At 38.5% G+C, this 26,044-nt stretch overlaps 1 protein-coding gene across 4 annotated transcripts in view; it reads right to left on the bottom strand.

Annotated features, from left to right (window-relative positions):
- Nucleotides 1–26,044, bottom strand: part of DGKH (diacylglycerol kinase eta) — a 175,151-nt gene that overhangs the window by 13,180 nt on the left and 135,927 nt on the right. For 2 of the 4 annotated variants that reach the window (XM_064440811.1, XM_064440810.1), the window contains 13 exons: nucleotides 23,772–23,906; nucleotides 21,864–21,981; nucleotides 20,834–20,944; nucleotides 20,583–20,679; nucleotides 18,159–18,266; nucleotides 14,918–15,031; nucleotides 14,494–14,628; nucleotides 13,313–13,479; nucleotides 11,666–11,771; nucleotides 10,050–10,142; nucleotides 5,724–5,843; nucleotides 5,247–5,355; nucleotides 3,783–3,913 (listed from right to left, as the gene is read on the bottom strand). In XM_064440811.1, coding sequence (XP_064296881.1) covers nucleotides 3,783–3,913; nucleotides 5,247–5,355; nucleotides 5,724–5,843; nucleotides 10,050–10,142; nucleotides 11,666–11,771; nucleotides 13,313–13,479; nucleotides 14,494–14,628; nucleotides 14,918–15,031; nucleotides 18,159–18,266; nucleotides 20,583–20,679; nucleotides 20,834–20,944; nucleotides 21,864–21,981; nucleotides 23,772–23,906 — 1,544 coding nt within the window. Of the gene's footprint in view, nucleotides 1–3,782; nucleotides 3,914–5,246; nucleotides 5,356–5,723; nucleotides 5,844–10,049; nucleotides 10,143–11,665; nucleotides 11,772–13,312; nucleotides 13,480–14,493; nucleotides 14,629–14,917; nucleotides 15,032–18,158; nucleotides 18,267–20,582; nucleotides 20,680–20,833; nucleotides 20,945–21,863; nucleotides 21,982–22,125; nucleotides 22,201–23,771; nucleotides 23,907–26,044 lie in introns of all 4 variants that reach the window. The other 2 variants (XM_064440808.1, XM_064440809.1) reach the window with 2 other exon arrangements.

The raw sequence follows: 26,044 nt of genomic DNA, 5'->3' as shown, positions 1-26,044 counted from the left end.
ATCACAATTTTTGGGACCCTTTTGATAAATTCCGCCACACTTCTGTGGGGGTGGGGGGAAGCAACCAACAAGATAAACTCTTGCATTTTCATGCTTGTGTAATAGTTTGGTTTGGAGGGAATTAGATTTTATACATTCCTGACACTAGATGCCATCCAGTATTCTCACTTTACTACTGATGCAGGGAAGCTTGCAGAAGTTCTTTCATCTCAGACTAAACCAGCAGCATATCATGCATCATTCAAAAAGCAAGATCCCTAAAGATCTCTGCGTTTTTGTGCATGCGTGAGTTTCCTCATGATCTACATAATATGTCCATATTTAACTGATACCTAATTAACAGACTTTGAGGAAGAAAACAGCCCTTCTTTTACCCCAGCTATGGCCTTAAAACTACAGGATTGCCTCTCCTGCTCTCACAACCCACTTCGTCATCACTAGGCCTTCAGCAGGTAGGGCTCAAAAATTCCCAGAAAGAAAAAGAAAGGTTGGGCAGGAAAAAGATGACAAAAATTATTGCAACAGCTTTCAGGAGTTCTTTGCCTGCATTATATTATGGTGATTGCCTGTCTGTTTAGCCAAGAACCCATTTATTCCAGGTTTGCCCCACAGATTGTGGCCAAGCATATAATGTAATACTACCAAACAATCTATATAAACACTGCTTAATATTAACATCTTCCAGATAAGAAACCTACCCTAATTGCATTCCCAGTGTGAAAGCCATCTAGCATGCCCAAAGCGTAACAAATCTTCCAGCACGTTTTCCATGCAAACGCGCTACTGCAGAACACGGTGATGAAATGCCACAGTCTCGGCACAGGCTTCAGCTTGACTGGCGCTGCCCATCAAGCTGACATGAGGCATGGAAACCCTTTCTCCAAAGAAAGCAACATTGCTATGGAGCTCTAAGGAGATGTCACCCTAGTCCTACCAAATGTGTTGCAGTTCTGATTATTACTAAGTCATTTGCATAGGAACAAGATTATCAATGCTAAGATGCCGGTGCTTATTTCAAAAAAATGAAACTCTAGTTTTCAATGAGTTTTCTTGTAAAAGAAGGCTAAAAAGAAAATCATAACAAGCTTTCTTTCTATAGTTTCTATAGTAGAGTTCGCAATTCACTGCCCAGCCTTTCCTCAAGGGAAAGATAATCACATGGATGTAAATATCTAAGACTCCCCTAAATAGAATCAGGCATAGGAGGCTGGAGAAAGGGTATTCCTGCAGGGTCTGCGTGGAGAGAGGTATCTGGTTCCTCTTGGAGGTGTTCTCCATGTGCCAGCTGCCACACACACAGCTAACTGAGAATGGGATCCACGAGCTATGCAGAAATATAATTAGACACGTCCAATTCTTCAGTCAACGTATTGATCTGTTTCAGTGATGCGGGCAAAGGAAGAGAGTTTCATCAAAACCTTTTCTGTGCTGCTTTTCATCTTTTCTTTACAGAAAGAAAGGTGGGGCCAGAGGATTCAATTAAAATGGACAACGATTTTTCCTGCTGTTGACATGAGAGGTAATAGAGGTAAATCTATTACACGTGACTTAAGAGCTTGTGAATCAATGGCAAGCCCATTTAGTTTCACAGGAAGCACAAGCCTTGCACTGGAGGAGAGGCTGTAGACAGATTATAGCTCGCAAGAGCACTGAAGACTCATCTTCATACTGTGATAGCCAAAGGGAGGAAAAATCAACAGGGCAGCTTGTGACATGTTCCTCGTTTCCTAGGTACCACATTACACATCTTGACACCAATTCGGGTCACTGGTCAGAAACTGCAGGCTGCCTGACCATCCTTAACTGGCTCCCTGCAGAGATCATGCCTGTATGTAATGAGCAGGCCAAGTGCTAATCTCTGCTATTTAAATTCAGCGTTGCTACATAGAGTGCAAGCCGTGCTTGGCCAAAAGCCTGGCTTACCTTATGAACAGCACTGTGCTGGAAGCTCTCAGCTCTGCTAACAAGCAGATGGGGCAATTCTAGATCAAGACTTCTGCTATCACAGGATACACCCTTGGTAACTTGCATAGAGCAATTCCTCATCCAGCTGTTCTGAGCAATTTAAAACCTCATATGTGCTTCCAGGCAGTACTAGGCAGAGGGGAGAGTAAAAGTCTGTCTCTCTGTAGGCTCTTAGACAAGCTTTTACATATTTCAGGGCATAGGCCTTTGTGGTGGGCTTTTATTTATGCCGACAGCATGAGTCTTAGCAACAGGGGTAACAGGTTGATGACTACCCTGCTGCAGATATTTACTTGGTTGAAGTGCCAGTGTTCTGGGCATGCAGTCAAACTGGTACCTGTCAGAAACGAGGCATGGCCAGGAGCCGTGTGTAGTTTAACACTGATCTTACCCTCCATCATTTATTCCAACAAATTTGACATCTTGGGTTATTTGTTTAAGATTTCTTAACATTTTAGTAAAGCTATGCATTATGTGATACTGAGTTTCCCAGTTAAGTTTTAAACTTGTTCAGTGCCCATTCAGAACAGGGACTTGCAGCACCCATCAGTGGAACATTATGGTGGATTGCTTGGACAGTTTTCTATTTCTAAATTTTTGCAGGGAGAGACTGTCCTGAAACTGTCCCTCCACGTCAGGAACTATCCTGAAAGAAAGCAATTTAACATCCATGGAAAGAAGCTCAGGTGATCTAATACCAAAGGGTAAAAAAATACACAACAGCCAAAGACATAATCTCAAACACAGCTATCAGCAGCTGCATTCTACTGCAACAGTCACGTAATGCAAGCACTACCTTATAATATCAGGATTTCATACTATATAAGAAAATTTACAAAAAATGGCACATTTGTATGAAAGTATTGCCTCTCTGGAGACTACTGCAATGTGGCTAGAGCAATGACTTGCACTCTAAATGTAAATGTTTGTGATTTATACAATATCCTATTTCCTCTCTCATGTGCTGAAAGCAGTTGCAAAACACATTATCAAGAACTCATTACTCCTGAGTTCCCGGAAAAAGTAATGTAATGAATCCCCAAAGAGATAGCCTCTATTACATGTAATGGATGCACTTAAGTCACTCCTGAAAAAGACCAGCAAGCTCAAGTAACAGCCTCAGATTGCTAGGTAACATTTCTCCCTGCAAAACTTATTAATCTGACCTCAGAGGAAGAAAGTTTTACAATTCTGGAGACAAAAGAAAGAGCTCTTTTTAAAATCTATACAGGTAAAATCAGGCAGAGGTTGCTCAGGGGTGACAAAACGTATTGCGAAGTCTGTTTTGACACACAAACACCAACAATATGTAAGTCCAATGCTGCAATTTATTAAGCCGCTTATCTCTCTCACACCCACTGTATCCAATATATATACAAGTAAATCACCTGAGGCAGGTCGGCTGCTCAGAGCTGCTGACCTTGCAGTAGATAGATTCAAAATTATTACCTTCAACTGATCCATACTGATCCCGTTTAATGAAAATGATGAACTCTTGAAGATAACATTATATTATACTGATGTCAGTAAGATATCAAACGTGCTTTTCCTATGCCTTCTGACATAAACTATAATGCTAACGTTCTACATTAAGTGCAAAAAAAGGAAATTTCAGATAACACAGATATTCTAGGTTGCGAGTAAAAGTCAGCACTTCAGAAATTCAGGCCAAAGGACAGCGTGTATTAGTTTATTGCATATTTGCACAGTGTAAGCCAAGCTACAAGCACATAACAAGTGCAGGGAAAGAAGAAAAGTTGGTTGTTGTTTTGTCAAAGAAAATGGTCAATAGCAGAAAAGTAGCACAAAGGAAATACCTTAAGATCTCGCCTTTCCAGATGTAAAAGCTCAGAGCCTCGGATGTCATGGCTGATGAAGATTTCTTTGTACTCTCCCAAACTGAGCAGATCCAGCCAAGCAGCAACTTCATCTGTGCCCCATTTTTGAACTACCAAAGTTAAGAGCAAAACCCCCTTAATTTCTACATGCTCAAATGCATCACAAGCAAAGGTTAGGCCAAAGAGAGTGGAAAACAGAGTAGAATTGCCGTGCTAGCAAAGGGAAAGGTTAGAGGTGTCATTTCCACATAAACTGACGATTTCCTTTTTACATGCAGGTTACAGGTTAGCAGTTAACATGAGAAAGTATCTAAACAAAGTTGGGGTTCTTTGCTTTGCAGCCATGCTTTCAGCTTTACTCCACTTTCATCGGTAAAGCCTTTAAAACCTCATGTCCCAACAAATTCACATTAAACCATCTTAGGATCAGTGACGCAAAGTCTAATGTTGTTCTGCTTTATACCCCTAATTTATTGATAGTCATCCAGGGAGAGGAGAAGCCTTCAGAAATTAATTACCATGTAAAATTAAAATATCAACCATACCTCAAAAATAGCAATGGCAGCAAGCAAGTCCAGTTTTAATTAACATTTTCTAGTATCCTTAATTAATGCAACAAGTATTCTTTAAGCTACTGTGTTACATAGGCCATTAATAAGCTCTCTGTAAAACATTGTTCTCTAAGGTTAGTTGCCCACATTAGTCCTAATAAGACCACATTTATTGAAAAAGAAGACTTATGCTACTTATTGCTATAATTTTGCAACTTCATTCAATGCTGATTAGTTTTATAATGAAGTGAAATCTGAAGTCTAATCTGAAATCTAAGGTCCGATCAACAACTGCAAGATCTTGCAGATTTTGACCAACTGTCCATTAAAAAGACAAAGATGTATAAACAGTTTAAGGACCATCTGATCACTTATTACCTCCTGGACATAATTTTAAGGAAGTAAGTTCATGGATAAGAATGGGAAGAGAGGAGAGCGGAGTTTGTTCAACTTCTAATTTAAAAAAATCAATATTGACTATCATGGCTTTTTGTTTGATTTGTCTCACTTGCTGAACTTAAAACCCATCTGAAATTTAAGAATAACTGGTGTGATGAAAGCTATTGCACACCTTCTGAAACTAACCTGAAAAACCTGAATTGGAGCTTCACAGGGAAACAATGTGTTTACCTACAACTTGTACTGCTATGTGTTAATCAAGTGTAGCCACCAGCAAAGATACAGGTCCTGTCACATGACAAAACTATCTAAATGCTTTCTAAATGCATTGAAAGAAATCTTCATCCTAATGAAGATGCCAGTTAACTCAGTTGCTTTTCACTTTGACTTTACTCCTAGGTAGAGTGCATCACATCAGCTCTTACCCAGAAACCCCATAAAATCACGTTTTCCCCAAACGCTACTATTTTTCTTGTAATGCCAAAACACATACCAGGCTGAGGGCTGGTCTTATGCTTCTGAACTTTTTCTTTTTTAAACTTTGGCACTATGCGAAACACTGTACTTCTGTTGTTTCTTTTAGCATAATCCAGAGGGGGATCCTGCATGAAAGAGGAGACATAGTTACCTTTAATTAACAGAAAGCAATAGCGAAATCATATGCTTGAAATGGTAATTCATAGTTATTCTCAAAAACTAAGACCAAATTTCACTTCCTTAAAGAATAATTTCAAGACTTAACTCTATACTTGTTTCATTTATTAAATAACCATTGAACACCTTTCAATTCACAAAAGGGAACACAACACAAAAAAAAGCCCTAAGCTTAGAAGCTTGTTCACCGCAGACAGAAATGACCCAGCATCACTACGGAAACTGCCTCTCCAGATCACGAGGGATTCTATCTTACTCTTCCCTATCTAAAGAAAACTAAGTTCAGTTAGAAACAGGAAGTATTAATCTAACTCACCTCATCATCATTTGGTTGAAAAACATAATAAAGCCATGGTATCTCAGCAAGTTTTCTCAACTCTATTTCCACGCTGTGCAAAGCATCAGACAACAGCTCTTCATGGGGAGCTTCTAACTGCTGTTTATAAACAGGCCAGAAAAATAGCATTTTTAGTTTTGTTAACATATAACGTATAAATCTAGATATGTTGTTACCACACATACACAGATGACTACTTTATGGTGAGTGTAAACAAATGGTGAAAACAAATAAACTTACCAAAATTTAATTTGGCAATTAAATTTTCCTTCAGAGATGTGTCAGACCACCCTGACGCTACATTTAGCATGGTCCCAACTACAAAGGGATGACTGAGGCAGCTGAGACTTTTGGTGCAGACCAGCTGGACCTAGCTATCAATCACTGTCATCATTCACTGCATGCCTGAGTCTTCATATAGCAAAAGTTATCTGATAACACCAATACTAGAACACACTGGAAATCAAAACTACTAGCACAAGGGAGATAAAACTTGACCTGAAGAACAAGGGCCTGGAAAATCTTTGTATGAAAAGCGGTGTAAAAGAATTGATATCAAAAGATAAGTAAGGTAGTAAGCCTGAGTTGTTATTTACAAATATCTTCATACGATAGATCACTCTCTCATGGTCAAGTAAGAGGAAATGGATCTTACCAAAGGTGCTCCATTCCCAAAGGTCTTCCAGTGGTGATACAATACCTGCACTACCCCTTCTAAATAGGAGACATGGAGTGATAGCTATTGCTGCTGGCCGAGGGAAGAAGAGGGAAAAGGCACAGAAGAGGGACACGATTGCAGCCACAGATGGGAGACAAAAAGCCAGAGACATCAGTGAAGGCCAAAGAGGAAAAGAAAGTGGTATTAATGTGAAAAGCTTGGGACTTGCTGACCTACGGGAATTTGGCTCCATCAGTACTTTGAGAACCCTATGGAGGTACCAGTTTTCCTTAAAACTCTGGTCTGAAAACTGTCCTGCAGCTGTTGTGTGAGTCGAACCTGTGAGGAAGAGGTAAGGCAGGCCGCTGATCCCTGGCAAAGCTGTTTTGGGCTTATCTGGGGTATCTGAAACACCATTTTGAGGTAAAGAGTTGAATCCTGGAATGAGTTGCTTGAAATCACTAATAAAGCAATCTGAACATCTATTTCTCTCTTTGAAGTGAATGTAGTCCCAAAGCAGTGCAGAACATCCTTTTGAAAGGATCTAATTATGTTATATCCTAACGAATGCATTTTTAAAATGGACTTCTAAGAGAAGCTTTGATCTCTAGTGCTGGAAAAAGGTTTTGACGTTGTTGGGCGTCAGTGATAAATAACAAACCCCCATTAATTTATCCTACCTAACGGAAACTTCTTTCCTTTGCTTCAGTAGTTTGCCCATGTTACCACCTTTCAAAGGAGAGTCCATCTTTAGTAAGATATTGCTGTTTAGTATAGTAATACTGGAAATAAGCTCCTTCTTGCTATTGTGTTCCTTCCTTTTTTGAAGCTCACAGAATTCAGTGCCCATGAGCAGATTCTGATCTTTTGCCTTCCTTTTTTTTTCCCATTTGAACACTTAAGTTAATTTGGAGTACAGTGGAACACCCACTTGTCTTTGAAGAAGTTGCAGCTTTTCTCTTGTTTTCATTTTAAAAAAATTATTTAAGTCATGTATCCTATATAAATGAAGGAAGCAGAGAGTTACCTGTTTCTCAACCAGTACTTATCAAATTGCTTGATTCTCAAAGGAAAACATTTTGCTTGGGAACAAAAACCTTTCACCTGATGCTGAGAAAGTGTATGCATTGTCAATATTGCTCCTGAAATAAACCGAAAACACTAGTGAAATTCTGGTAAAGGAAGAATCAGCAATTTAGGGCAAATTCTCCTCCTACAACACCTTGGAAAAGCTTATTTCCAGGATGAAAATTGACACTATGAATGAAACAATGAAAACAAAGGATTTTTAAGTCATTCCCAAAGGAAATTTTTAATACAAAAGTATTTGTTTCAGTGAGCTCAGGTAATTTCATTCAGTTGAAATGGAACATTCTGTCATACTTCTCCCTTAATACATTGGAAAATTGTGCTCTGTTCCAGACTGGAAATGCCTTCTAAAAAGCAAAAATGGAAATAGTGCCTGTGGAAATATCTAGACAAAACATAGTATTCTTTACTTTTTCCAAACTGTATTCCAGCCATAACTATCTGGGAGTTTCCACAGATCAGCTTCATTGTCCCATCTTATAATTTCACTAAAACTGGTATTTATATGCATCATTTGCATATTTCTATGCATCGAATGCATAATTTGATATCATCTAGCTAATACTGTTGTAAGAATTTTCTTAATCATATCTTACAGGAGGTGGCAGGAATCAAAGTCTCCTTGTATATGTATTTACATTTCTTTTGTCTCCTTCAGGAGCCATCACAGAACGACTCAAGAGCTGGTAAATGGCAACCAAAGAAAAAGCTTACCAAGTAGCGTATGTAATGAAGGCATCGATTTACTGCTATCAGGAGCTTTGATCACCAAAAGAGAGGGGTGAGGGAGAATGGAAGAGGCAAAAGGAAAAAATGAAGAGGAAGATATTAAAGAAAGGAGGTCTTTGTCAGAGGAGAAAGATAATTTGGAGAACAGTGTACGATGGCAGTGGCTGATGCATCAGGCAACACCTTACATTTCATCTGTCTCTATTTTAGTAGAGTGAGGGGCCAACATACATGTGGCTTCCGCATTTATAAAATACATGGCAATAAGGTTAATATTGTGAAATACTGTGAAATGCTGTTATAAACAAGCATGATGTCAAATGAGTGTAATGGACATCTCTGGAAGATTATCTCAGTATCTTCCGAACAGCCCTTTTTACTAAAAAAAGGGTTTGATATAGACTCAAGAAGACATTTGTGCAGATCATAATGAGAAGCAGAAGTACAATGTGCAAAAATCAGAAATGGACAAATGAATCAAATTAAGCTTTGGAGCCTGAACAAGGGACCAAATCGAAAACACAATGAGATCACAACTGGCTATAGAAAAGGTAATGTTGCAATGGGAAGGTTTCCGTAATAACATCATTTCCAGACTGCCCTGATAAATTACACTAGTCCTAGTATAGCATCACCAACTTAAACCTTTTCTTCTCAGTCCTCTTCTTGAACTATTTTAAAATTTAAACAGATTTCTCTGTTTTGACTCCATATTCTATCTGAAATATGGGGGATCAGTAATAGCAATTGAAAAAAACCCAGCAGATATTTTTCCCTTTTCTTGGACAACAACATCTAATGAATAACTTTCCCTTCTAAAATAGATCATATGAACCTAATTTTTTACTATTTCTAGAACTTATATGGTTATTAGCCTTCAGACCTTATTAACTTTTGGTTACTGTAGAATAGACTTGTACCATTTCTCACTTGTGTAAAAAAAAAGTATCTGAACCTGCATTAAGAAGTTTCATACCCTAACTCAGCTAAATTGAAACATTCCTATTTATATCAATTTTTAATTATAACACTTAAATAAACTGTAAGTTAGAAATAAATCTTCTTTTGAATCCAGAGAAAATGTAACTGTTCTCACTGAGTGTCTTCTTAATGTAAAACTGGACCAGCACAGAAAACCTGACATCTTTCTTCTCCTCACAATGTCACATATAGAAATTTTCTAATTATACATCCACGTACAGCAATTCTTGAGCAGTCTTCATCATTCTGGGCACAGAAACAGTAGCCAAAGAAGATGCAAAGTCTTCAAGTGCCATCAGAGGACTACTGAATGCTTAGCGGTTAAAGGTTATAAAATAATTCCTGAATTATTTTAGCTGTTGGAACAAGGGTGAGATTTACTTGCGCAAATTAGATCTGTAGAAGCTGGATGTATGAGTCTGAACAGCTCTCAACACAGATTCTCTTCAAACTCTGAAAATAGTCACATAATCGAACTCCAGAAGTTATCTTAAATGCTATACCTCCGAAAGATGATTTATCTTTTTCTGAGATAGGCCTCCAAGACAGTTGAGTGTGAATCAACCTCAACAGTGATACTTTTTTCTCTCCACTGACTATTAAAAAGAAGAGCCCAAGCAATGAATTACCTTTGAGATATCTGAAGTGAGGTAAGATGGATGGCAACTAGAACAAGAATTCATAACTTATTCAGATCCAAACCACAAATGCAGTATAATATCCTCCAATCGGCCTTACAGAGCATCTTTTAGCAGGTCATAAGTCCTGCGCCGATTTAAAAACTCAGCAAAAACCAAATGACAAATAATATGAATGAGGGAATAAACCCATGTATTTTGGGTCCTTACCAAAGGAACTCTTCCTACAAGCAGAGATTCAGTTTCGTTATGTAGGGCCTTCACATTGACAGCTATCTCCATGGCAGTGTTTCTGGTAAGGCTCTGGGGAATAAGAAGCATAAAAATTATTTGAATAAGTACTGAGAATAAGTACTTTGGGCTTTCAGCACACATTTTAGGCGTATTCTCCTAGAAGAAATACATCAATTTAACTTTACACTGACAACTGCTTCAGCACTGAGAATAGAAAACAAAAATGTAGTATCTATTTACTGTCTTTTCCCCAACTTCATTTAATATGACTTCATGCAATCCTGAAGATCATGAACAGCCACCTGTGAGATGAATCCACAATTTTTATGGATGACAAAGGCCAGCAGAAAAGCAGTGGGCCTCATTTAATAACACCTGTTGATCCAAATTGTTCACCTTATCCTTGGCAGAAGTAAGCTGCTAGCTGTATTTTAAGCAGCAGATATATTTACCATTCATAAATTTAGGGTAGATGTAGACAGCCTCTACCTAATTAAACTTTTTGGGGTCCAATCCTTGAAAACACCCAGATTGTCTAGTATGAAGAGACACACCAGGAAACTAATTTCTCCTCACCCTCTTTGCATTGTCTGCATAACAATTAAGCATGAAAATTTCTATGAATGCATCCACAAGAATTGACCTGTATCTAGTAACAGCATTTGTTCAGCCTTTGTCCTGCCTCCACTCAGTACCTGGGGACATGCCTACATAGCTGTCTGCAAGCAGATGTGAGCTTACTTTTCCTATTGTTTTTGCTGTTTGCTGACCTGAATTTGGTTTATTCACGCTCAAGAGCTACATTAGGACACTGCCTCACTTGATTTAATAAGCACTGCTGCATCACTTCAGGATGAGCACCCCTGGCTGTGGACCTCCGTTCAAGATGTAGTGAGTTCTTGACTGCTTCTGAAAGGCAACAGACGTGCTCTTATTGCGCCCCTAATCCAAACTCTGTATCTCCCTTCTGACTGCTCACTTCCCCCTGCAACAACACCCAGGAGGTCCGCATTTTAAGTGTCATTAACGTCGCTTTCTAACGTCCCATGTTCACAAAAGAGAGTATCAGCTGAGGAGGACACTGATGAATGCAAAATCTGCATCTTCCGCCTTCTCAGATATCATACCGACCTAACATCAGGAGGGGACTCTCCTCTTTAATACTATTCTGTAAAAAGGCAGTTCTCCTAACTCCTGGTGTTGTTATTAAATTTCAGAATAATTGAGCATGATCTTTACCAAATCCATCAGCTATGGGGAGTTTCCCTATGCATGTGAAGGGTTGAGACTCCCTGCTGCTATACAGAGCAGCACCTTCAGAATCAGAAGCAACTTTTCCTTTACTTTCACCTTAGAAAAAGTGGTAAAAAGGGGAGAAGATACAGCATCCATTCATTTGTTAAGCAATTTTGTTTAAATCTAGGCATGCGTATGTATATTTAGAAGTCTTGTTTACCAAAAACTTCAAGAATTATCATCCAACTTGTTTTAATATAGGGACAGGGAGTACAATGCAGCTCCTGTGTCACAAGCTTAAGCACACAGATATTACAGTTTATTTACTCATACATAAGTCTGTGTTCGTCCTTTACCTCAGGAAACCTTGGGTTGGCTTTATTTAATGCATGTGAACATGCATTAACAGCATGAGCAAGCTCCTGCTCCAAGAGGCCATGTATTTTTGCTGCTTCACAGATTCTACAAAAATATAAAAAAAGAGAAGAATATTTCTTACCTCCTTTAAAGAATAATTCTTCAGAGTACACAACATTTTCAGATGAGAAAATATACACAGATATGTTTCACAAAACACTTTTAAAAAAATATAGTCTTTTCTAAAGAAAGAATACGAGTATCTCTTCAAGAAATACAGCACCTCATATAAATGATATCTATAATACAGAAGATTTATTCTGCTATGAAATACTGACACATTTATTTGTCTTAGAACACAAATGCTACATAAAAATTGTACCAAAAATGTTGGACTATTAATTCAAATAAACTATAGAGGAAAACCATAGCACATTAAGGTAACTTACTTGAAGATATCTTAAAACCCATACACGTATTTCACAAGGCATATCCTTCAGAAGTGACATTAAGATTGGCTGCAGTCATTTGAGATAACGGGAGGCCCAGCTGTAATTATAACCTCAGAGGCATCTCTAGAACAGTAAAGTTTTTAAGCTGTCTTGGCTAAACTTCACTGTGGTTAGTTCATAACCTAAATTATTCTTCTATGTCTACCTAAGTCACCAGTACAGTATAAAAATAATACGTAGTTCTCCAATTCCTTTCTTATATTATCAGTGCAGCTCAGCAGGTACTCCAAGAATTGATACTGATGCTTAAGATAATTTTTCATCTGAGTAGCAGCTTTACAAAGTGTTCTGATTTTTAAAAAATGCTTTTCTTAAAAAAATCTAGGGTTGGGTTTTTTTGTGTGTGTGTGTGAAAATTGAAGTGCCTTCTTTATTAAAATACTTGTGTCTCAGGAAGAAAGTAGTTCCTGAAAATAAGCAAAGCTGTAGGATCAATTTTATACCACCAGCTCACTATCATCTCAACCCATATAAATTACTGAAGTGTCCAGGGGCACAGAGATAAGGATTTTGAGCATTAGGAATGAAATAGAAAGCTACAGAAACAGCAAATGAGTGGATGAATGCAAAAAGGGATCTGGCAATTTGGCCTCCATGGATGTTGGTGTGTTAACTGCTTACTTGTACAATATTTTAAGAAAACTTTCCAGTTTACTGAAAAGCGCCCATCATTTTGAAATTGTGAGTAACAAGGCTTTAAGGAGAAATAAGGTCAGGAGAAGTTAAGGTCAGGTGGATACATCCACACTGTTGACTTCTGAAGTTAACTTCTAAGGATTTTTTAAAAATAAATATATTTTTGCTCTTGCATAAAATGAGAAGTTTCAATCAAAATCCTCTCTGCAAAGACGCTTTCCAGTTTTCCATTTTCACTGCTCCTTCACAAAGTCGGTTTTCACAAGAAAAAAAATACACAAACACACAAAAATAAAATTACAGAGATACATAGGAAAAGCATACATAAACAAGTTGAACCTTAAGAATCAAATCAAATCAAATAACTGATAGAGTGGCAAATAAACATTAATTAAAGAACAGGGAAAATATACACTTCTGAGTCTATGTATGCACTTGCATGAATAATTCAGTCTTGGTGTCTAGGTTGCCAATCCAAACTTATTAATTTTACTGTACCTTGTAATAAGTTCTTCTGCAGCTTGTGAGCACAGCTGGACCTGTGCAACTTCTTCTTCTGTAGCCAACTCAACTGCCTGCTGAGGGTACAAGGGAGATCGAATGACAGGTTTACAGGAATCATACTTCTGTTTGTCTTCCCAAGACTTCAGGGTGTTTTCAAAGGCCTAATCAAAATGAATTATACATTCAGTTCACAGCACTTGGAGTATTCTTACTTGTTTTAAAATTTAATTTGATATAATTTAAAAATTTTTAATTTCTATAATATTTTAATTTAAATTATTTTGACAAATAATGTTTTAATTTTATATAAATAATACAAGCTTTATAAATAATGATGTTTAATTATTTTAAAACTTAATACAGAGAATAAGTCACTTCTGAAAGCTCGCTTTCTCCCTCCTTTATCCTCAATAAGTGTCTTTCAAAAGAATAAGACCACAAAGACAGTGATAATACAAGCATGGATAGTAAGATCTAAATCTGAAAGCAATACAAGATTCAAACCTAAAAAATGGTGGAAAAAAAGTAACAAATTTACTAAAATATAATTTAAATGCCATTACTGCACCCTAAATTCACCATCCAGTAATTGGACAGAGAACTGAGGGGCGCTTCACCTTTCACACAGGCATCTGAGATAAGCGTGAACTCTCCAGTGGCTGTGTGACAAGGTTCTGCTTGTGTCTCTCCTGTCTGAGACTGGGCCGTGAGGGAGAGGGAGGATCAGTAGAACAGAGAGAGACAGGAGAGAAATCTGCAGGAAGTCATTCTGAAATGTGGACATTATAGAATTTTGATATTTACACAACTGTGCCAGAACTTCCAGTGTGTGACTGTGTATAACACACCAGAGGGGGAAAGGGGAGGGGAAGGAAAAAAAGGAAAAAAGGATTTTGACCATTCTTCTTACTATATATTAATAAGAATACAGGAATAGCACTAATAAAACTGATAAAAGAGAACAACAACAAAAAAAAGCCCTGTCAGTTATACAAAAGAACAATTCTCTATTAATCTTATTACACAAATTATGCAACTGTAAGTAATCATGTAAGTTATATAGACACTTATAAAACATTTTTATAAGCACTGTTTTGCTCATGCTATAACTGAATCGAATTATTATAGAAACAATGTTAGTAATAGCATCTCTTAACACACTTTCTGCAACATACTCTGTCTCGTGTTAACATCTGAGCTCTGTTTTTATGTATGATCTTAATCACGCCCGGGGGCTGGATCCATGCCTCTCCATCAACTTGCACTGGAACCCCTTCATCACCAAGTATGGTGATCTTTACTGACCGACACTGGAAAAGAACAAAGATGTTATTTTACAGAGCAATAAATACTAATGAAACTGACGGGCCACCTGAAATATGTTGATTACTAGGAGCTGTGGCTTCCCTCCAGGTTTGTCTCAAGGATGAAGCACTTTTATGCTTCATTCTTCACTGAAGACAATTTATTACCCCTTAAAATTAAAACAATGTCAGCACTTTATTAATGTGTAGGGTGGTGGTCATCAGGAGTACTGATACTTGCCAGCATCCCAAACTGCTGCCAACCATGTTGCGTGCTTTCAAGAAAGAAACAAACCTGAGCTATCCTGTGGTGCTGCAGTTTGATGACTCTTGAAACTGCCATCTGCATGCTGCCAAATACCGCAACAACTTCTAAGATTTTATCGTCGAATGATGGAGCCCCAAATATCTGAAAAGAAAACATTCCTTTTCTGATGATAAATCTAGTGCTTAGATTGCATGTTCAGTGAGACAGATTCATTTGCAGATTCATTTTCAACGTTTAAATGCTCTAACTTATTTACTGTAGAATAACTACACTGTCTCTCAAAAGTCACAGGAGTCAGATATCATAGTCAGTAGGCAAATATTATTTTAAAACAGCAATGCTAATAGCATTCCAGATATCTGAATGACGAGGCATATCCTTATATAGGAAGGATGGCATGTTTCAGCGTGTAGACTAAGAAATGTTTTTCAAGGCAGGATGAAAGGCCAATTCAAATCTCCACTTGGTTAATGTACTAATATCTAAGAGGTTCTTGACGTTAAGAGGAATAATGGTGGTTTTCTTCTCAGAAGTGCTTATCTTTTTGTATTCTGAATTCTCTGGAAATCAACATCCGAGTCCATGGTTGGCTTTGTTAAACACAGCTTTCGTACTGAAGAGGATCTTGTTGGTGCTGTATGAAATTATCTGCTGTAAATATGAAAAATGCTTCCATATGCAACAAATGTCCTGATATCCAGCCAAGATGTTGAATTTCCATTAGCTTACGCAAAGTGCAAGAAGCCTCAATGTGTGCCATTGCCACCTGGTGTCCTGCAGGGGAATTCAGCCATGCCACAGGACAAGTCTTAGGCTGGAGTTCAGCTGTGTCTGGCAGGAGATACCATACTAAGGTCACTTGAAGCTTGACCATTTCATCCTGCTACACTATAGGGACCAATGAGGGAGAAAAAACAGCAGGAAAAATCACTCCAGTAGGAGTTCAACGGGTAGAGAGATCATGTCTCTGAGCGGTACTCAGAATACCTCACTTGGCACTGTGGGCAGAGTAAGCTGCATGAGAGGCACCTCAGAGAGGATTTCCTGGAGGTGCAAAATTAAGAGGTTGCAGATCCAGGACTGTGTAATCCAGATAGTGTCTGCAGCAATGGCTCAGGAAGGGAGAGGATGGCAAAGAGAGTGAGGGACTTTGGTCCCTGCTGCCCACCAGGCCAGCAGGAGCCTTCACCCCAGGGCAGTTTGTGGTGGCTGTGCAAGGAGGCTGACAAGGGCTTCTCAGGAAAAGGGCTGCACAGCACAGTTGCCATAGTTTAATGCCACATCCAGGTGGCACTTCCCTTCAGAGGAACGCAGGATTGGATAGATATGTCTTGAGCAGATAAGTGTCAAAGAATGGAAGTGCAATTTTACTGGGTCTAGGCGGTTTTGAAGCAAAAGGTTTCGCCATCTGAATTTTTCCAATTTCCATGAAAATTTTTCCGTTTTTCACATGGGGATGTGAATGTCTTGAAAAGAGCAAAGACAGTGATTTTGTTATCCCAAGGTAAAAAGTATACAGACTCCTTGATCCAGATTTAACAAGTATAACTGCCATCTAAAGGGCCAGTTCTGCATGGGTTAAGAAAAAGTAGTTGTAAAAATTCAATTATTTTGTGCTTCAATTTTAGAAAAAGGATGGGCAAACCACAGCCCAGTCTGCTGTGTCTCTCCACCAGTAAAACATATCTGTACTGAAAACCAACCATGCTTTTTTTTTTTTTTTTTTTTTTTTTTTGTGTGAAGGCAAACAAATCTTTATGGATCAACGTTCAATAAACAATTCCCTCTTCTTCTGTTGCAGGTCATGTTTCCAGCCTGTCTTCCAGGACACCAAAAAAGCATGCCTAAAGAAGCCCCACTCAAGTCGGTCAGTGTGCAGCTGCCCAGCTTGGCTTATCGATAATGTTTCGGGAGTTTTTTTAGCTGTCAAGGCAAATGTCTTTGTGTCCAGATAAGCAGAACCAGCGGCACTTCAGACCACCAACACTTCTGATGATTGCTCACGCAAGACTGCACTAAAGCACTGAATTATGCTCCTCACTCTGTCCACAACAGACATGTTACCTTGCTGGCATATCTGATCCCCAGAAGACTTAAGAACATCTGTAAAACTACTCCAAGAAACACACATTTGCTGTATATCGGTATGACAGCTAGGACAGTTGTTCTCTCTCAGTGAGGCAGTTCAGGGAGAAAGATAAACTCCTGAACAAGAGCTGAGCAGATGTTAGAGATGCTTTCAAGTTATGAATATGAACATGGGGTATATAAAAACCAGATGTCCACAGTCAAATATAAACACAACTGCCATCCTCTGACATATACCAAAAAATAATAATGAGGCACTGAAACATGTTTAAATATTTTTTGTGACTTTTATATATGTGTGTGTGTGCATATATAAGCAAAGGATAATAACTCACAAGAAACCAGAAGCAGTTCGGAAAAAAAATTCTGGATTGTTCACATTAAAATCGGAAGCTAATTTGCAACCACAGTTTTAGGTGATTCAGACCTTCCACACACTAAATCAGGACATGCAGAATTAGGATAATCTGCCAGTAATTACAGTGGTTGCATTGTGCACGAACTTGGAGCAGTTGCTCCAAGTTGTAAGACATTTAGGTATCCATGTTGTGTATCATTTCTTAGGCCATGTGAGGAAGAAGGGGGAAAAAAGGAGATCTTAAAATATTTTAAAAGGAATTAATATTTTAAAACCAGATTAATACCACAACTACATTATCAGTCACTAAATGCGTCACTCCTCATTTTCTGAATCACTCTCTCTTAGTCCAAAGCTGTTTGAAGAACAGGAGGAAACATCAGGTATAAACCATGAGTGATTATCCTTCTCCACCTTGTTTATTTTTAGAATATAACAAACAGAGGAATCTATGCTTTGAGAAACCTTCTTTACAGGAGCTTGTAAAACAATACAGAGAGAATCTATCTGTGTCTCTGTTTATAAAATTAGTTTCTAAAAATACTATCTCATAGAGCCATTTACAAAAAAAAATAATTAAGCCTTATTATGAACATTTTGCTGGAATGGACACAACAGAAGGTGACAGGGAAAAATCATCAGATACGTTTTCAATAAAAAAATCAAATACAAGACAATACAGTTTAAAATCAGACAGCCTCCCTGAATAAGAGATGCTACCCAGACTGTATGCTACCACTATTAAAATTAAATGAGAAGAGCAGTTCATGGTATTTATTGCTGGTTTTGCCCAGAAGGTTACTTCTCTTTAATGTTACTCACATCATCTTCTTTGGTTCCACCCCAGAAATTAGTCCCACCAGCATAGCTGGGAATGTTTAGCACAGCTATGCCCTGCAGACTTGGAAGGGGGATGTACTGTCCGTCACACTGTAATGGATAAAAGCTCATTCAGTATATAAATAATGTGATAAAAGTAATCAGCCATTTTTATACATGAAAATTCCACAGATCTGGCAGGGGAGGATGGAGTCATTAACAGGTTGACACAAGCCTATTCCATCCATGCTGTGAAGCAGCTCTAATACAAACCTCTTCTTTCCATTCTTAGCACCAATTCTTGCAGAGCTGAAAAAACACTAGTATCTACAGCAGAGGTGTTCCATGACTCTTCAAAGAAACATTTTCACAATTTCACATTAATTAAGTCTATTAAGCAGGGAAAAAAATAATCAAAAAACCCAATAATATTTCTGGCATAGCCACAAAGGTAGTTAAATACAAGTGGTGTTGGCACTTGTATACTTGCTTTCCTGTAAAAATAACTCACCCTTTTCCCAAAAGTGCAAAGGCAAATCTAGGAGTGACTCCACAGTTCGTTACCCTGGCCATGGCCAAGAGTTGTTGATTTTGCAGGTAAGAGGTTGCTCCTGTGACCAACCATTTATTCCCTCTTTCTCACCTCTTTATCCTCCAAAACCCATAAGCAACTCCAGTCCCTACTCAACACGATCATGGGATGACGTAGGTCAATCTCACCCTACTTGTGGCCAAATTTACAGACTTCAGCGGAATCACTCTTGTTTTACAGCATTACAACTGCCTGCAGAGGTGAGCCCAATGATCTGAAACCATTCATCTGGGAGACAGATGTGCAGTCCTGCAGCAACACCGCAAGCGTGGATTTGAAGCAAGTTGGAAATACAAGGTCATAAATGCTGGATTTAGGTGTCACTTTGGGCATCATGAATTTGCAGATAAAGTTGCCTTTAAAGAAGATTGCTAGATTACTGGAAGTTACCGGTCCCATAGAAGAATCTTAAAATTACACAAATGAAATGGAAATTCTCAGGAAATACGGACAAAATCTGCAGCAATTTTATCCGGAGGAGAAAGAGACGCAAAATTATTTCGAGTGTCCTTAGTGCTCTCTTTTTATGATTTAATCTCAGCAACAAGACAGAATTTAACATTTTAATCGAAATGTGACAGCATCCAAAATATGCTGTGGTATTAAACAGATGCCGCACAGCCATTTGTGTTATAGCAGAGATCTGCCTCCGATTCCTGAAATTGGTATTTTTAATTTTCCAATGCTGAGTACTTCATCACACGTTTTAGCATAAGGCTAATATTATGCAAGGCAATACTAAATATGAAATTTCTACTTGCTGGTTTACTTCCAGAGATATTCAAAAATAATTATGGAAAAGTCATGTTTGAATGCTTTATTGAATCTTATTTGAATCTTATTCAAATCTTATTCAAAAGATCCTTAAATTAGAATTCTATCTGCAGCATACATAATGTTCTTTCCTGTCATTATATTCACTAACTACTGCATAATTCCTTGATAATTACTCAATCTTTAGATAACAGCAATCTGCTGCTACCAGACAAAATCTTCCTTAATCTCAGAGGAGTGAGAAAAAGTTCCAGTAACTTAAAATTGTTCTTTCAACTTAACAAGTTGTCTTCATATAAATATCATGAACTTCCATATGAAATGGTTAGCATGAAGTAAAAAAAGAAATTATGTATGTTCTTGGTCAAAATCCAGCCTAGATATTCTTTGGGTAAAAACAACTGTAACCATCCCATAATCCTTTTCTGAATTTGGTAATCACTTTTATCTCCTTTAAGTTCCCAGTATCGTGAAGAAGACTAAGATTTTGTGTTTAAAAACTAGAAAGACAAAAAAATAACCAACTTTAGATAACTTACACTGCTAGTAAGAAGCCCAGGTGTGGCTGGGCTTCTTGTGATGCATATTCAGAATCTTCCCTCTTCTGTCAGGAATTTTTGACTAAGATCCTCTGTGTACTCTCCCTATATGTGTAATTAAGCTTTCAGATACTTCAACATGAACCTGAAGGATTAAAACTCCTTATCTCTCTCCTTCTGTTTGGTCTATGATCGTTTCTGTTATTCCCCTTAAAACGTGGTCTCCCCCTTTAACACAGTGAACATTAAGAAACATATCCTATCTATACAAGAAATCTTTGAAAAAAACCCCAGTAACTACAAGAAACATTACACCGGGCATTTTGGGATATTTAAATACCGACATTTTACTCAAAAAAAACACCTGGAGAACCACCTCTTACATAGCACATTTTTACACAGTGCCTTTGAGGCCAGCTTGGGTTAACATGAAAACTCTAAAAGGTTTCAAGAGGAGGCCCAAATTCTTCACTACACATTGCGGACGCAAAAATACTCATTCTGCCCATAAATTAAATTTACCTCAAGTTGAACTTTTTGTTCTAAGTTCTTGTAAGTTCTCTGCAGTAGCTCTTTTGTGCCAAGAACTCCATACCACATCATGTTTTTTGTCCGACTTCTGAAAAGAGGTAAAATAAGATTCACATATTGAAATACACACATTATGACATCTTGTATTTGTAGGATGAGAAAAAGTTAAGAAATTCAAATAAAGGCATAAGGAAAAGGAAGGAATGGAAATGTCTTGACACTGTTACTGACAATTATATTACCTGCACTTTTCAGGGTGCTCTTCTCTCTTGTTATTAAATTCTAGTGAAATTTTTGCATCTAACCCAATTCCAAAGTAGTTGTTCATGACACATTTTTCTGAATATCCCTCCCTGTTAGATGAAGAGAGATAATTAGGTGTACATTTGTACAGTACCTGGATACACAGAGCTTTGACCAAGATTGTGGTTGGTCTCAGAACAAATACGTCACCAAAGAGACATCAAGAGATGTTTCCTTTGAATCTCCCTGAGGAAACCCAATGGCAGTCAAAGAGACAGATTGGCTGTTAGCACCTTGGCAAGCGCAAGTTACTTCCCATAGGACAAAGAAGAAACTGTAACACAATCCCATCCTAGCACTAACTCCACCATACCAGAAATTAACAGTGGAATATGAGGAAAAAGCTGCCCTGGGCACAGCTCTGAGACAGCAGTACCACACTGGGCTGAGCACCGAGACGGCATTTAGGCATGCTGGTGCCAGATATTTTGCTGATGCTGCCAGCACAGCAGTGCTTTGTTCTAAGGAAGCCATGGCCTACAACCGAGATACTATCTGTAAATCTCTGCCAATGCTACACCCAGCTCTGGGAAGCAGAGACAGCTTAGGACACACATTTCTACCTTACTGCTCCAGTCCTTAGGAGGACACTCTTCTTCTTCCTCCACTATGAAGTGCCCAGACCTGCTTCAACATCTTGCTGGTGGCTGAGCTTGTGTTCAGACCAGCGGTTCGGGCAGGAAAACCCAGCTCTGAAGGACTGCTGGCCTCCTCCTCTCAGAGCCATGGGCAAGGGGTAAGTGAGCAAATGTCTCCTATTATTTCTGCTGCTGCAAGACAATTCTGCACTACTCATAACTAAAATGGCATAATCCAACCTGTTTTCAGACCTTGAGGTCTACTGCTAAATAAAAGCAAAACAGAATTTCATAATGGAAAAAAAGATTACAAAAAACCTAAAAAATAAAAAGCTTAAGAAAAAGCAAACTAAAACAAAACTGTAAATTTGGAAAAAAAAATATTTCTTACAGTGAATCTGGATCCGGGTCAATAAATGGCGTAGCACCAAATGGATCGATGTTTGCTAGCAACATTTTGCTAATAATTGAACTTCCTGCAATAGAAGCAGCTAGACCAGCCCTCAAACCTGATTAAAAAAAAAAATAAAGCAAACAATTTTTGTTTGATAAACAGAGAAACATATATTGTCATAATATAAGCCACATACAGAGATACAAAATATTCATTAAATTCATATAGGGAATGATTGTGTTTCTATCTCAGTTTTTACCTCTATTGGTTATCTTTTCAGGTCTCTGGCTCTCTTGAGCAGAAAGGCAGCTATGCTGCAGTGCAGCGGCTAACTCTTCAGGTACCATTGTTGAGAAAGGAAAAAACAAAGAAATTTCAGGATTTCAGGCCAACACTTGCTGCTGGCATAGTAACCAAATGGACAACCTAACATCCAAAAAGGCTGCTAGAGCCTTTTATTTAGTTTAATCTTCACCTCCAAACTGTCCATGATTTTCCTTTGGTCCCTTCCTTTGGAAATATTCCTAAGGAATACCCTCACCTTTTTTACTACTGAAAGAGTCCTAGTTTAACTTAATTTGTTGAATGGTCACAGCCTTGCCATGCTTACCTTGACTAATATTAAAGTAACTGTGCAAAACACTGTAATTCATGTAAAAAAAGTACTTTCTAAAAGCCTTCACTTAAATCGACCTAAAGAAAAATGTAAGCTCAGTTCCCTTATGCTTTACCTATACTACTAATAAAGTTAATTAAAACACTGTTTTACTGGTGCCCCCTAGTATCAATTGCATTTGGGTAAGAACAGATTTTTTTTCACCTGTTTTTACTGCACAGCAGCTTTGTGTAGTTTCAGTTACCCATTTACTGAGAGGTATCTACAGACACCTCTTATTCAGAGGGTTGAACTTCACATGCCTCTGTCCCTCAGCCCCTTCATAGCCTCCACTGATTAGGATGAATGACAGAAGGGCTTGGGGTACAGGTGGATAAAAAAATGGATGCGAGCTGGCAATGTGTGCTTGCAGCCCAGAAGGCCACCTGTATCCTGGCCTGCATCAAAAGCAGCGTGGCCAGCAGGTCGAGCGGGGATGATTTTGCCCCTCTGCTCTGGTGAGACCCCACCTGGAGTGCTGTGCCCACCTCTGGAGCCCTCAGCACAGGAAAAACATGGAACTGTTGGAGCAAGTCGAGAGGAGGGCCACAAAAATGGTCAGTGGGCTGGAGCACCTCTCCTAGGAAGACAGTCTGAGAGAGTTGGGATTGTTCAGCCTGGAGAAGAGAAGGCTGCAGGGAGACCTTATTGTGGCCTTCCAAAATATAGAGGGGGCTTATAAGAAAGACTGAGAGACTTTTCACCAGGGAACTATAGTGACAGGACAAGGGGCAGCAGTTTTAAACTGAAAGAGGGTAGGTTTAGATTGGACATGAGAAATGTTTTACGATGAGGGTGGTGAGACACTGGCACAGATTACCCAGAGAAGTTGTGGATGCCCCTTCATTGGAAGTGTTCAAGGTCAGGCTGGATGACGCTTTGAGCAACCTGGGCTTAGTGGAAGGTGTCCCTGCCCATGGCAGGGGGTTGGGACTAGATGATCTTTAGAGGACCCTTCCAACCCAAACCACTCTGTGATTCTATGATTCTAAGATCCTGAATTTTATTTTTAATGCTCAAGAATCAAACGCAACACTTCTGCTACGTTTGGTCCTGTGCCGAATGATCAGAAATCTTCTACATTATTTTGCACTTCCTACTATATGATGCAACACAAAGATGTGTATGTCAGTTCAAACAAATTCAGGGCTCCTGGCAAGAAGTAAAAATCGTTATTTGACAGCAAGCAGTGGAACAGAAGGCAATATTAAAGTAGCGTAAGGAACAGCAGATTTCAAAATCATAACTACCTGGGCAGATAATCCTAGTGTTAAGCACTGGGAGGTTTTCCTTGCTTGCAGCCAAAGCTGGAGCAGAGAAGGAGCCTGTCTGAGAATGGATACCTCGGCTTGTACGTCGATCTGGAGATCTTGGTGCAGTTTTAACTGCGCAGAAGTAAAAGTAAGAGCACTAATTAGACATATTACGATATTACCAAATACATAGTTTTTACAGCCCTGCAAATATTTCAAAAGCATTAATTTAATCTGTTACCAATTTGTGACAAATGTCCTTCCCCCCTCACACCACAGTTTTTTTGTGAATACAGGGGAAAAAAACTCAGAAGCAGATCAAGTGACAAGCACAAATTAAAATGAACAAGTGTGCATGTCATTCAGTGTGACGAGCTCCCAACTTATGCTTCAAGCTACTTGCAAAAACTGAATTAAATCCACCTTAAAATCCAATAGTATTTCAAGCTCTAGTAAGCTTCTAATAAACAAGTTAATGAAGTAATATGAATTTAAACTTAAAATCAACATATATTTACTTATAAATATACCTATATTATATAGTTCATTACTATTTATAACAACTTTAATGCAGATAGCCATTCTAACCCATAGACCATGGAAATACCTGATCAACGGCCATGCTGTTTGCTTCAAGTAGCTAAAAATGGACTCCCTGCCTGCTTCAGGTTTCTGAAAACCCCAGACAAAACTCTGACATCTTTATCTACTGCGAACCTGAAAACTGCAAGGGAAGGGAAAGCCTTGTTCAGACATTCTTGTCTTCTGCAGTTAGAGAGATTGTCGGGGAGGTTGGTTTACCATCACCTTTTCATTTTCACAAAAAACCCAGCAATTCCCAAAAGAAGCAAAATAACTTATTTGTTAAAATTATCCAGAAGATGGATCAATAAAATCTTGTGACAGATAGAAAAGTTTGATAGCTGGTCAAATTGTTGGTGGCCAAGGTAGGTAATGGCTCAGAAAAAAAAAGGAGAAGAAAATCAAGGGGAGAGAGGTGATGTTCACAAAGAGGAACTGGTACCTCAGTGAGGCCAGTTATCCTTGGGGCTGCCTCTGCAGGTGAAGAAGAGGGAAAGGCTTTTCAGAACGCAGACCTTAGGTGCTGTACGTTACTCTCCTGGCAGAACTTGTTTCAGGCAGACTGAGAGAATATGCCAGTGCCTGCTTTAGCCTGGGGTTGGACAAGATGATCTCCAGAGGTCCCTTCCAACCCCTACCATTCTGTGATTCTGTGAAATTCAGCTCCATCAGACGTAGCCAGAAATTGGTGCCCCAGGGAAGAAAATTTGGGTATTACCAAATGCTTTGCTATAGCACTTCCATGTGCACGTAGAAAGCTTTTGCACACCAGATGATCCTAGACGTTTCTTGGCTACCTCTGCTCCAAATTATCTCACATGTTAAAAACTACTTCAGCTTCGGACAATTTCAACCCTGACAATCTAAAGAAGCTTGGGAAAAAAAAAAAGTGAAATTATTTCAAAGTGATCTGATGTATTCCTCTCAAAACCAGAAAACTAATTCAGCAAAAATAGAATGATTAGGACTAGCACCAGGAACGCAGAAGAAAAACACCACCAGGAAGCTGGTGGGAAGGATACAGTATAACCTATTTTGTGGCAGGAGGGGGATGGATCAGTTCATACCAATCATAATAACTCAGCCTGAGAGTAACATGGGTGTAGTGTATGAAGACATTAACGGAAAGAAAATGAAGAGTGGGAAAACCTAGAGACAAAGGCAATAGCAAGAACTGGGGTTTGGAAATTGTGTTCGAATCAATTCTGGCCAGGATTTGGGCATTCACTTTTTTTCAAGTGGTGATCTAGCATGGAACAATCAATGAAATGGCAAATTCTTCACCCTCTTGTATCCCAGGAATAAGATTACACACCTTTCTGGATGACTTGCTTAAGTCTTAACAGAAATTATTAGATGCAGGACAGGGATAAGTAAGTGAAATTTTCTGGACTGTTTTACATGAAAGGTCTGACCAAGCAGACTAACAGCTCCTTCTGACTTTAACATCTGTATAACAGCCTCAGTGATTATCACAAAATGCTATAGTATTGCATGATAACAAGACAACACAATGATTTGTATCTGTGCACAACAAAACACTGTAATATAAAGTTAAAAAATGAAAAAAACCACCGCAAGTGATATCTAACAAGAGTTATTAAATATTTAGATGAAGATAAATCAACATATGGAAAAATATTATCTTCATCAAATGACCAGGAAGATCTTCAGAGGGTAAAATATAA

This window comes from Phalacrocorax carbo, chromosome 1 (genome assembly GCF_963921805.1).
Source record: "Phalacrocorax carbo chromosome 1, bPhaCar2.1, whole genome shotgun sequence".
Taxonomy (NCBI): Eukaryota; Metazoa; Chordata; class Aves; order Suliformes; family Phalacrocoracidae; genus Phalacrocorax; species Phalacrocorax carbo.
The sequence above is the reverse complement of the archived record's forward strand: the minus strand, read 5'-3'. Positions and strand labels throughout refer to the sequence as shown.